Below are 13,535 nucleotides of genomic sequence, written 5' to 3'. Positions count from 1 at the left end.
AAGCTTGTTATCACACCATACCCAAATAGATATGGTTCTGACAGTCATTATAGGCCCTATGTTAGGTTATAAGGTTTTATTTGTTTATTTTTATTACTTTTAACGTAGAATGTTAATGTTAAGAATACTTATTTATTTACACCCTTAAGTTATAAAAGTCTTCTAAGGGCTCATTGTATTTCAACAATTAATATTGTGTAAAAGATGTTTATCTTTTATTAATATGGTGTAACTGTGTAAAAGATATTTATCTCTTATTAATGCTATCATAAAAAAAAAAACTTTTCAACCATTCCATTCCAACAACATGACAAGGTTTGAAAACTATAAATACTCTCTAAACCACCAGGTAAAAGATTCACAATTTTTATTCTCTAAATATTTATATTTAAGGGTTTCTAAAATCCATTGTTTTGCAGGTGTTGAATATTTTACCATCAATTATCTACTTCTTGAATTTTAAAAAATGAAATATTGATTTAAACATATAATTAGTTACTATTTAAATACTAAAAAACATCATTCTCATCATCAATAATGAATAGGCGACTTGAGTCATCATAAAAATTAGACAAATTTAATGTCCTACTGTGGAGTTGCCGAGAGAAAGGCAAGGAAACTGAGACAAAATAATTTATCTTACTTTTGGATCTTTTTCCACTTGTTTGATTTTGTTGTTTGTTCAATATGTTAAAGTTCTTGACATTATTTTCTCTCCGCAATAATAGAACAAAGTAGGGCTGCAGAATGCCTGAAATAATGTGCTTGTGAATCATCGAATCACAGAACATGTATACTACCTAAAAGATTACTCCTATGTTTATTAGCTGTCTGAACTTCATTAGAGCTGTCCACCCAATCTTATGTTGAAGCTTTTTAAGAAGGGGCATGCTGGCCGGTAGATATGATATCTACCACGTGTAAACCTCTCCCATGCAACCAGAAAAACCCATCCCCGGGTTAGTAAATAACATACTGTACCCGCATATGCCAAGCTATTTCAAAGGGTATCTTGGTCATTGAGATTTATCTCCTGCTTGTTTCTTTTGATTCAGCCCTCACATGGCTAGAAATTACTCTCATGTGACCACATGCTTAGGACTCTTTTCATGTTCATGCCGAGTCAATCCAACAAAGTTTATCTTTGACTGATCCAAGCTTAATAATAATCGACATCCGTTAAACTAATAGATAATCTAGTTTAATTTTTCTTCTTCCCATTTAATTTCCTTTTATCCCATTACGGGATAAAGCTACCTTTAAACTGCACTTTTTTTTCTCTAAGAAAAATACAATTAACATCATCCTCAGATATTCTTAAATTTGTTCCAATTATAAATGGAAGAACTTAACCAAGATGCTGTGACTAACCTTATTTCAAGTCATTTGTCAGAAACTGACCTGGAAATTTTTTTTCTCCCATAATCGATGATCTTGATGAGATGACTTAAATTCCTGTCAATTCTTTTCTGTCCTTGGAATTAAAAAAAAAAAAAAAAGATTGTACAGAGAGCTCAGAATCTTATGGAAAATTAATACTAGTAATAAAAAAAATTGTCTTTAGCTCCTCCCAAGGTGTCCATGTGCTGCTACCCATATTCTAAACAACACCTTAAGCTCACTTGTTTCGGGTTTAGCGGACCACTTAATTTTTATAATCTCACCGTCCAGACAAATCACTCACATAACAAAACAAAGGAGACCAAAAGGTTACAGGACAATATAAAGCGGGCATCTTCTGCCCTTTATATATCACGAATCCCATGCACCTCTTCACTCACACCTCACCACAGTCAACTCCACAAACTCCTCCATTTTTCTCGTTCTAGACGCAGAAAATGGTATCCCTAGAAACTGTTCAAGAAACATCTAGATCCATTGACCAACCTTCAAGCCCCCGTATTTCTTTCTCTGCAGAATTCTTTGATGACAAGAACTTCATTTCCATTAGTCCAAGCCCACAGGCTGAGAAAGATAAAGAAACAGAGCGAGAAAGGGCTAGAAATGCAGAATTTGAGTTCCTCTCGAGCAAAATGAGTAGCCAGACTATGCTAACAGCAGATGAGCTTTTCTACGAAGGGAGATTACTTCCCTTTTGGCAAATGGAGCATTCTGAGAAACTCAACAAAGTCTGCCTTAAGACAAAAAATGCCGAGGAGGAAGAGGAGGCGAGCAAGGAAGAGCCAAGGGTTTGGTTTGTTGATGATGACCCATCTCCAAGGCCACCTAAGTGCACTGTTCTGTGGAAAGAGTTGCTGCGGCTAAAGAAGCAGCGTGCTTCTTCTTTGTCACCGTCATCCTCCTCCTCTTCAACATCATCTTCTTCTAGCTCCCTTGCAGACATTGCTACTAAAGAAGAAGGGAAGCGAGGTTCCGGGAATGGAGAGAAGCACGTGAAGCGGATAAAGAAAGGATTAGAGAGAACAAGATCAGCCAGTATGAGAATAAGGCCAATGATAAATGTACCAATTTGCACGCAGATGAAGAGCAGTGCATTGCCACCTTTATTTCCCCTCAAGAAAGGAAGATTGGAAAGGTGAAGATTAGGAGAGAAGAAGTAGCTCGAGGCTGTATGAACCGTAGGATTGTTCAATATGTTCGTTCATCTCTTTTATCAGTTGATTTACTTCATTTCGAACTTCAGTTTTTCCCCTACTTTTGTGTTTAGAGTACTGTTAATCATGATGGATCTGATGAATTATCATGTAAATGACGACATTATCTATAATGGATGGTATGGACAAAATAATATCTTCCGCTTTGCGTTGCTTAGAAGGCGTACAGTTTCAATTGCTTACAGATAGGAACTAGTAAGGTGTCCTGCCACATGCAAAGTTGCAGATCCTGAGAATCAGAAAGGTCCACATGGAAGGATCGGCCAAAAGGAATCTGGTCAATTGCCTGAACTAAATGCATGCTGTAAGATCAGAGTGCTGTGTCATGGAACGCCTGACACCCCATTATTATTGTATATCTATCAGAAGGTCCGTAGTCTCCAAGATTTTCTTTTGAGACCATTGGCTAAGTAAAAGATGGTAAATAGCACGGTTCTCTTTCTTTCTTTGACTTTCCAAAAGTTACTCTCGTGGTACAATTGCCAAGGAAGTTCAAAGAGGGTAAAAAGCGGAAAAGCATGACGGAGAGATATAACAGGATTAACTATGGATATCATCCCTAATGGCCTAAGAAATTGAGATCGCAGGTTCAGATGCCAAGGGAAAGTAAATGGTATAGGACGTTTATTAACAACAAACCATCGAGCCTCGTCATTTTATAAATAAATAAAAAAGAGAGAGAGAACAGGTATAGTTTTACACACACACACACCCATCAAAATCATCATAGAATATTAAAAACATCAATTTAATATTTTAAGCTAAAAACACCAAATAACAAAAACAAAAGTTATGTAAAACACCACTAAAGATTAAAAAATATGATACATCAAAACAACGAATATATATATATATATACAGGAACAGTTGTTTACGTACAGGTTGACAGCATAATCCAACTGTGCCTTGTTAAAGAACAATCAGATTGACTTGGTATGCACAGCCAATTGAAGTATATGGTTGCGGTCCTCGTAGAATTGAGGAATTAGAAACTGGTCAAAACAGGGGGGAAAAAAACTGATTCTGGATCTGACAATGGCAAAGCTTCTGGCAAATTTCTCAAACCTAGATGCAGTAGATCTCTAAATTAGAATAAATGAGGATTTACAAATGGTTAAAATCAGGTTCGACATAAACGCAGTCTTGTCACCTTTGCCTTGGGTGCACATAACGTGTTCTGCTTAAGAAGGAGACAGGGACAAGAACTGATTTCCAGAAGTCCTAATTTAATACATTTGAACAATTAGCTTAAACTATTACTTGAAAAATAATTTTACCAGTAAATAACTAGCAACATTAATAAAAACTATTGTGCATTCAAGCTCACCTAAGATTCAGTCCAGGTTTCCCAATAAGATTATGTGGGATTTGGCCAGTCAGATTATTGTTCTGTAAGAACCTGAAAGACAAAGGGACTATGTCAAGTAAATCGAGAATAAAATTAGAATTACCAAAAAAGCAATTGAAGAATGAAGAATAAGTCAATGACTGCTATAAAATGGTTAACCATCCAGATTTTTAACTACATAGCTGTTTAAGTCGGAAGAATTAGTAGCACGTAATGGTAGCGACAATAATAGGAAAGATAATTGACTAGATACCACTAAATCAGAAAAATGCAACACAAGTTTGATATCCAGACTTCAAGAGAAATTTTGGATGGTGAAAAATGTCAAAATAGTTCTTCCAATTCCATTTCAATTCAGCAGTACTCATGGAAACTTACAGGGCTGTGAACTACAAATATTTTTTCAGCAGAGATCATTCTTATTATAAAGGTGAGAAAGCCATCTGCAATGAATCAATGACAGCAGTCCAACCACGAAAAAGATTGGGTATCATGACCTGGAAACTAAACCATATGCATCAACTCCTCAGCATACTTTTCACAGCTCCGCTATGGACAAAACAAAATATTTTTATGCATGTTTCATAAATTCCTATCTAAGATCATCAGTGTGGAGCCAAAAACTGGACCAGGTAAAATGTCTTAATTTGTATGAACAAGGTATCCATCAAGTCAGAAATGGCCCTTTACCAATTTCAAAGATGAGTGCTTCTAGATTCTACTCATCCATTTTAGTTAACAGCGCAGTAACCAACATGAATCCCATGTTGGTACTTTTATTGCGTAGAAGAGATTGTGTGCTATGTGCCTATACAAAGGAAGGGTTGGGATAAACATGCAGATTCCACTTCCTTATTATAAGAATCTAACGAGATAGACCACCAAAGGTTCAGTGTATGCAATAATACAAATTTCAAATTCTTCAACGAACAGTGTCACGTTTCCAATTATGCTGAGTTCTAGATCTGCGATGGAACAGTAAAGGATTTCTTAACATTCAAATCATACACTCTTCCATTAAGTTCTGTCCATTTAGCATAACAATTAGGAGCAGGAAACAACCAAAAGCATATTGAACAACAAAAGCCCAAGGTGTGAACAGCATAGACTGCAAATATGTGGATAAGGAGCCGCGTTATGAAACTAAAGCATAGAATGATAACGTAGGACTTGCATATGTTCTTGTGTTAAAAAAACTTACAGTTCTCGAAGACCCTTGATGTTTCCAAGTGACAAAGGGATCTCGCCAGTGAATTGGTTGTCTTCCAAATGCCTTTCCAATATGAAAACAATGCCACGTAAAGTAATATTTATCTAAAAATATTTTGTATTAAAAAAAAAAAGCCAAGCCAACTGGTAGACAAGTTGCACTCAAACGGTTCCCCCAATATTTCCACACACATATTAGCATGTTATTATACAAGCAAACCCCTGAGGATATATAAAGGATCCCACCATATCATAAGCAGCAGGGATAATAGGTTCATTTCAGAACAAACAGGTCACCGATACTATTCAAATGTAGACTAATCCACAAATACTCCATTTCCAAATGCAACCAAGCACCCTAATGTAGGCCAAATGGGGAAAAAAAACAGAGGAGGGCAGGAGGACAATCTTACAATGTCTCCAGCATCTTTAATGAACTGAAATCAGGTATTGGTCCTGATAAAGTGTTGTTCCCGAGCCAGCTGTTAGAAACAAGAGATCATCAATCTAGAAATTCCTGTACAATTTCCACTAGTTGATGATTATAGTTTTGATAACTTACATGCTAGTCAATGCAGTCAATCTGGCAATACTAAGTGGAAGTGATCCTGAAAGACCCATGCTTGTCAGGTTCCTGGAATCAAGAAGAAAACAGAAGATAAATTGTTTGTCAAGGGCTAAGAAGCATTGCACATACAGAGAATCAGTCTTTCATGACCAGATCCAACTTACAAAGTAACCACTCGAATCCGGGGGCCTTCAGAGCATGCAATCCCAGTCCATGAAAACTGACGTGGCATACAGGGATCGCCGTTCCAATCATGTGGAGTATTCTGGAAACTGCTTTTCAGTGCTTCCAGAGCTATTACTGCACCAAGGAATAAGAATTCCATATAATCAGTAGTATCAATGCAAGTGACAAATTCAAAGCGCAATTATATGATGAATTCAACTCCAATTCCACCTACCTTAAGTTATAAACGAGCACCACTTGGACAAGACGAACACTACGGCAAAGTTTATGTTATCATGTGAACTGTGATGCAGAGAATGAATGCAAATATTTACAAATGCACTTAATCAGCATAAAAGGTCTTTTTTCTTCCACCATGAATCACATTCACACTTTCCCGGTCTCATGCTTAGCTATATGATTTCAGTGAATGACAGCAACAACAAAATTCTTGTAGAAGTTCAAAACTTTTCTAGAAAACAAATTAATTATATTAATCCAATAGAAAAGGCAAGTCCTTGTTAATAATACCATCTCTTGTAAGTGTTCTTCCTCCAAGTGCAATCACATCAAACACCTCTCCACCGTTAATCAACGGATCAATGCGCAAACCAGTAGCCGGAGTCAAAGCAACCTTCGTAAGACCACCAAGAGGCCACTTACTTGCAAAGACAACAACACCAGCCGGCGTCACAGTCATGTTCTTATAATACGGTACACCATTAATACTTATATCAATAATCCTCGAACCCCCTGGCGAGGAATTATGATCGTGTGCAAAGTATAAAGCAATATAGTATGTTGAGTTAGGAAGTGGCACTGGAGGCCAGTTCATTTCCTGAGGACTTGACCGGCTGATTGTCAATTCCGTTTCAAATATCTTGGTAGGAGGAAGATTCCAGATAGTAGAAACAGACACATTTTTACTACTCGATATTGTTGAATCATTTGCTCCAAATGGCTCCCAAACTCGGTCGAATTGATCATCAGGATATCTAATTGAAACAATCATTCAATATATGCAGAGAAATAGATTTCGTAAACGACAAATCAACATGCAATTCAATGTTCGGTTCTGATAACTCACCGAATACGTTCATTGTGGCCAAAACTGTGCCTGGCAACCAAGCTAAGTCCAGCCTGTTTAAAATCAGTTGAATTGTACAACGAATTTTCCAAAATCACGAACTCCAAGGCCGAAATAAAAGGGTCAGATTCTGTGTATGAATTTGCAGCAATACAGAAACTCATCGTCTTCCCTCGAGCCAAGAAAACACCTTCGTAGTAAGACGACATGCCATCTCTATAATCCTCCGTGGTATTCACCACACCCCAGAGTGTTCCATCAACAATCTGATCGAAAACAGGAGGTGAATCATTGCCGTTGATTCCTCCGTAGAAGTAAGTTGACCTGATAATGTACTTTGCTCCGCGGAAAACTTTGACCACGTAGCAGAATTTGCGGCGGAGATTATTTTGCAGGGGAAATGATCGGACGGTGGAGAGAGTGTGATGGAGTACTGGAACTGTTAGGTTCTTTGCTGTTCCACCGGTGATGTAGCCAGTGTCTAGGATCCATTGGAGACCGTTGATTGTTGACGGCACGGTAGCACCGCAATCAATTAACGTACCTGCAAATAATTTAAAAAAGAAAAAAGAAAAAGCAAAAGGAAGATGGAGAAGTTAAGAGAAAGTGAAAATGAAAAAAAATCTAGAGTGGGAGAAGTGAAGGGATTGAATTACTGACGGCGAAGAGGTGGAGGCTGGGAGGTAGATAGGGAGAGGATAGAAAATACAGAAATCAGGATGATGAGTGACAGAGGGGACATGACGGAGAAGTCCAAAGCTTTTAATTGTAACAGAATTGGAATTCGATGAGAGGAGAGGGAGGAGCTTGTTTGGTTTGGTTTGGTTTGGTCTGGTTGGTGAGGGTAGTGGAGGTGGTGGTTGTGGAGTGGGTATTGAATATGTCGTTGGGGAGGCATCCACTACAAGAAAGGAATAGAAATAGGGAGGAGGGGGAGGAGTTGAGGAAGAGGGAAGGAATTTAGGTGACGCGGGAAATGGGAGGGCAGAATCAAGCGGTTTGTAGAGGAGTTGTGTTCGTTTGGCTGCGTAACACCGCCGTGTATTTGTTTGGCCAGTCATTTAGCTGAAAGTTAAATAAAAAATAATTTAATATATTTAATTAAGAATTTATTTTTAAAATTAAAATTATAAAATAATTAATATATATATATTGATAATTTTTAATTTAAATATTATAAATTTAATTATTATTATTATATTATGAAATGTATTATTTTATAAAAAATATTTTTTATTATTTAATTAAATTATTTATGATCCATCAAATATAAAATATGTTATACAAGTATTATATTTTTTTATTTTTTTGTGTAATAATATCAAATAAAATATAATTAAAAATAAGCGTAATAATATCAAATAAAATAAAATTAAAAATAAAATTAAAATTATGATTAAATTTTGTAAGTATCATATCATTAATTAAAAATAAAAAATTTAATTTAATATTTTACTAGATTATACCTAGTTTAATACATGTAACTTTGTAGATTTTTTTTTTGACAAGGACTCAGCATTTCTTTTTCTCTAAATATGATGCAGCGTGGTTATGTTTTTTTTTTTCCCCGGTTTAAAAGTAACAAATTTAAAAAGGAATTTATAATACACCAATTTGATAGGAGTGGAAGTAGTTATAGTATTGTCCTTGAATCTATGGCTTTGAGTTTTTCTTCTCGCGTAAAAAAATATTATTTTTTTTTACGAGCGGGGGCTCTGGGGGTTTGTGAGTTATTTTTATATTTTTTTCAAAGTCAAACTTTTCCTTTCCTGCACAATTATTGAATGCCAAAAAACAAATATTGTATATTATTTTTTATTATATTTATTTTTCGTTCTGATTTAAAATTTGTTGGGTGACATTTAATCTCTCTGTCATTTTTTGACAACGTTCACACTTAATTCTCGATTTGTTTTTGCCTAGAATAAAATACAGCCCTGTAGCATGTACGCACTGCGGTGCGTTCTAAGAAGACTACTTTTTTATGTGTATAATAATGGGAAATGATTTACATATAAACAAAACATGCAAAAAAAAAAAAACATGCATGTATTTACGGACGTTGTAAGTTAAGTGGAGATGCAACCACCAAATTAACCAGCTACACCGTAAAGGAGATGCTATTTAAGATGTATAAGCGCAATATGGTCCCTGCAAATATTTTACTGTTTTGATTGGGCTGCTACTTTTTGCTTTTTATCTTCACATTCAAACCGCTGTTATTTTTTAAAGTTTTTTATATATATTAAAATAATATTTTTTATTTTTTAAAAATTTATTTTTGATATTAACATATCAAAACAATTAAAAATATCAAAAAATAATTTAAAACAAAAAAATTAAAAAATTTGCAAACTCCGGTTCAAAAACCACCACCCACCCAATCACCCCAAAGCCATGGTTTTGTTTGCTTTGACCTTAAAAAGACTGCGATTTTGAAATCACATATTTTAAATGAATATAATTATATATATACACGCACACCCGTGGAATTTCAGATTATACAATACAAAACACGATGCTTTAAATTTTTTATTTTATTTTATTATCACAATCTTGAGATTGTCATGTTGAAATTTTCAATAAATGGATCGTATCAGAATTCCAAACATTCCTATAGCCAGGTGAAAGTTGACCTGGGAAAGTATTATCTTCCATTCATCTCTCATTCGATTCTATAGTCAGGTGAGAGTATACGATATAATGAAAGACGTGACATTGGAGTAGAGGGTCCCCACTTTTCAAATAAACGTCTGTTGCGATTCGGCGAGCCAGAGAAGATGTCCATATCGTGCTATCTAAGACGGGAAAAAATAGAATGTTATGGACATGACTACCAATATTTATTTTGTGAGTTCATTTTAAAAGAGAGAGAGATTTTTTTTTTTTTTACTTCTTCTTTTCGTACATGGTTCTTTCATGACCGTAGTATTTTCGGCGCGTGTGAACCTGAAGCATCAAAGTTAGCATTCGTGACTCGCGCGAGCTGTCACGTGCACGAGACTACTGGCTGGGCTTGGCGTTGCGTCCTTCCAAGATGATTATAGCATTTGTTTGGAAATTTAGTGTACGGTGCGGTTTTGTAGAAATACTTGTTGATTAAAAATATATTAAAATAATATTTTTTATTTTTTATGTCATCACATTAAAATAAATTAAAAATACATGAAAAAACATTAATTTATTTTTTTTTCAAGATACAAAATAATTTAAAAAACATTTTAAAAAATAAATTAATCTTAAAAATAAACATAGAATATGTCACGTGACTTGCTTTCAGTCACCCTGCGCGCGCGCGCGCGTGCATATGAGGCTAGGCAGGATTTTGAGCTCACAGCAAATAAAAAAACTATGCCAAGAAAGTCTTGACATGAGGTGGTCGTGGGGAGGTATAATACCGACGGATGACAACGGGATTTTTTTTTTATCGCCGCCTCGTATTAATCAGGTTTGGATTGGAGAGAAATTTTTTATTTTTTTCCGAGTCATGGCACCTTCAACGATCTTTGCTGGTTAAAAAAAATTAAATTAATAATGAGAAAATTTTACATTAAACCTGGTTTAAACGTGGTAATATTTTTCTTTTCATATATAAGAAAAAAATTTGCATATCATTTAATATATAATTTATAATAATCTACGCATCAAGTGTCATGTCAGGCACATACAAATTTAACTAATGTTTTTTTTTTCCCAAGTATTACAAGTTTATTATCAATATTTAAAGTGTTTTTATAACATAATTTCTCCATCCTCCATTTGAATGCATGTTCAGGAAATCCCCGATTCAGTGAAGAAACAGTAGTTACAGATACGAGGATCACATCAAATCCAACTAGAAGGAAACCTGATCCCTCTGCGCAATTGGGCACCAGAATCTTCAAATTGCTCAGACATCCGGGGAAAAAAAAAGTTTTAAATACAACTCCGTGTCAATAAAAAGGGCCTTTAAATATTGTACGAGACAAAACCAGATTTTTAATTAAATTAGGATGAGGACAATGGAATTGACGTGCTAAGAAAGATGAAAGATTATCAAAGTAAGTCCTCAATTACCTTTTAAGATATCAGTTAAAAATGAAAATATTTTCAGTGATTTTATAATTTTTTGGATTTTGGGTCCCTCTGTCCTCGCTAACAAGGAAACTCTCTCTCCCAAATTCAACCACCGTCCCACGAATCCATCAGCCACAGGGCCCCAATTTTGTACATCCTTATTTATCTTTCCTTTTTTTTTTTTTTTGAGAGAGAGACAACCAACCAATGCCCATCTAATTGCCAGCCAGCTACATCCACGGACAGTTTCTCTCTATTTTAACAATACACGGACATTTATGTTATTTGTTCAACACAACCCACAAATCCTGGGCTTTTGTTCGTCTTAAGACGGTAATGGTGGCAGACAAGGCAAACGATAAAAAGACACCGCTTCCTTTTCGTCTCCGCTGGATTTATCTGGTTTATTTGAATAAATATTCCAATTTTGGGTTTAGATTTGTGCGCAAGATTGATGATTGTGAGATTTTTTCAGGGAGAGAGATGGTTTATATGTTGGATAATATTAATCCTTTGATTTTGAGCAATCTAATTTATTCTCCATCGCTAAGTGGCTGATAGGGTACATGGTGATAGGTCACTACAAAGGGTCTTTTTAGTAGAATCGGGACTCTCGTGTAGTAAATATTTTTATAATAAAAGAAAATAAATAGAGATGCTTTTAAAACATACATACAACAATAAAGAATCGAGATTGTAAATTGAAGTTTGAATAATTCATGAGCTGTCATATAGCCTGTTAATCATGTTTTTTTATAGAAATGATATGGTAGAATGTAATGTTTTAATGATAATATCAACAAGAGAAGATATTATTGATATGCACATTAATGAATAATAAATATTTTTTATAAAAATATTAATATAATAAAAATTCGGTAGATTATTAAGAGATTTTTTATACATTATTCATTACACGATATTAATACAATATTAATATTAGTGGAAACATGATTGGTATTTGAATGAATTTTATACAGCTAATAATATAAGGAAAGTAAAATTTAAAATAGAATTAAGCTTGTAAGGGTTGAGCTTTTTATTTAAGTGAAGCCGTGAAAGCTTGGCTCTTCTTCCAGGTTGAGGCGCGAAGATCAAACATTATTTACCAATAAACAATGACATTAAAAGAAAATTTTCAATATGGGATCTAGCAAGTGATTGGAATTGTGGTATTTTTTTTTGTTGCAGCATTTTAAAAAAAACTATAAATTATTGTTTTTTAACCAGCAATTTAAGAGGGAATTTAAAATTAACACGCGCTAATTGTAGTTTATTTTAATTAACCAGATGCTTTCAGATATATATTTAAAGTAAAATGTTCACCACTCCACATCAGGAAATAAAAACAAGTGGAGCTTAATTTTCCAAACCTGTGAAAGTAGTATTTTGACTGTAATGATGGTTTTTTTTAAATGATTTTAATTTGAAAATATATTAAAATAATATTTTTTATTTTTTATTTAAATTTTAATTTTAATATCAATATAATAAAATGTTAAAAATTATTTTAAATTAAAAATTAAAAATTATTTTTTAAACACAAAATAAATACATAAACATCCACTTGGATAATACACCAAGAGAAAACCGTCAAGAGAGAATTACAATTTCCTATTCCTATTCCACTTGTTCACCAACAGAAAACCGTCAAGAGAGAATTACAATTTCCTATTCCTATTCCACTTGTTCTTGCTAAGCTTTAAGAGTAGAGAAAAAATATCAATAAACTGATCAAACTAAAAAAAAAAAAAAACTAAATTAATTAATCAAAAAAGTATTTTGATTTGGTTTGGTTTATAAAATCTAAAATCAATTCAACTGAACCAAACTAAATTAATTCAACCAAATTTACAATTAAAAAATAAAACAAATATAAATGTGATATTTTTTCTAATCCTAAACCTAAATTAGCATTATTAAACACAAAACCAGTTGTCACCCTTTCCTTTGCTTTGCTCTCCGTATCTCTCACCTCACCTTGCTTTATACATCTCTCAATTCTCTTATTTTTTCAAATCTTTCTAGCAAATCCCTTGAACAAGCACACACGCAAACACTTACTTGATGAACCCCACAGACTCCTTCTTGATTATTTTTTTTCACTAAACTTAAACACACTAGATTTTCAACTCAAAAGTCATGACTTGCTCATGGAGAGCTTTTTTAACTGCTTTTAAAGCTTTCATGCAAAAAATAAAAAAAAATGAGGCAGTCATTCACGTGCAAAAGGTTATGCTATAACTGATGTAGAGATTATTGATAAGGATTAAGCTGCTAAAAGCAAACTCTTGTTTTATGATTGATACTTAAAAGTGTATTTTTATCGAGGTTTTATATCATCATTTTGCACTTGAAGTATCAATAACTCCTTGACTAAAGCATGTTTTATAATAATATATCTAATAATATAAGATACATTTAATTTATGGTAAATATTCATTTTAAATGCAGTTTTATCACATAAATGAAAGGATTGATTGATGA

General features: G+C 33.9%; 2 protein-coding genes across 3 annotated transcripts; one reads left to right on the top strand and one right to left on the bottom strand.

Annotated features, from left to right (window-relative positions):
- Positions 1-1,505: 1,505 nt before the first annotated feature.
- LOC105126868 (uncharacterized) lies at positions 1,506-3,010 on the top strand. Its single transcript, XM_011027886.1, has one exon. It carries the CDS (start codon positions 1,839-1,841, stop codon positions 2,538-2,540), a length of 702 nt encoding a protein of 233 aa, XP_011026188.1. The 5' UTR covers positions 1,506-1,838; the 3' UTR covers positions 2,541-3,010.
- Positions 3,011-3,412: 402 nt separating this feature from the next.
- On the bottom strand, positions 3,413-8,042 carry LOC105126853 (leucine-rich repeat receptor-like serine/threonine-protein kinase At2g14510). Of its 2 annotated transcripts, none has more exons than XM_011027869.1 (10): positions 7,653-8,042; positions 6,993-7,536; positions 6,437-6,900; positions 5,905-6,040; positions 5,735-5,806; positions 5,586-5,654; positions 5,165-5,236; positions 3,943-4,014; positions 3,766-3,836; positions 3,413-3,680 (listed from the first exon to the last, which is right to left on the bottom strand). In XM_011027869.1, the coding sequence occupies exons 1-9, from the start codon at positions 7,888-7,890 to the stop codon at positions 3,797-3,799; spliced, it is 1,707 nt and encodes a 568-aa protein (XP_011026171.1). In that variant the 5' UTR covers positions 7,891-8,042; the 3' UTR covers positions 3,413-3,680; positions 3,766-3,796. The 2 variants fall into 2 exon arrangements, with proteins under 2 accessions (XP_011026171.1, XP_011026178.1); XM_011027876.1 differs by having other exon boundaries at positions 3,413-3,607.
- Positions 8,043-13,535: the final 5,493 nt, after the last annotated feature.

This window comes from Populus euphratica, unplaced genomic scaffold (genome assembly GCF_000495115.2).
Source record: "Populus euphratica unplaced genomic scaffold, PopEup_1.0 scaffold1.1, whole genome shotgun sequence".
Classification (NCBI taxonomy): Eukaryota; Viridiplantae; Streptophyta; class Magnoliopsida; order Malpighiales; family Salicaceae; genus Populus; species Populus euphratica.
Note: the sequence above shows the minus strand (reverse complement) of the source record. Positions and strands in the feature narration are given on the sequence as shown.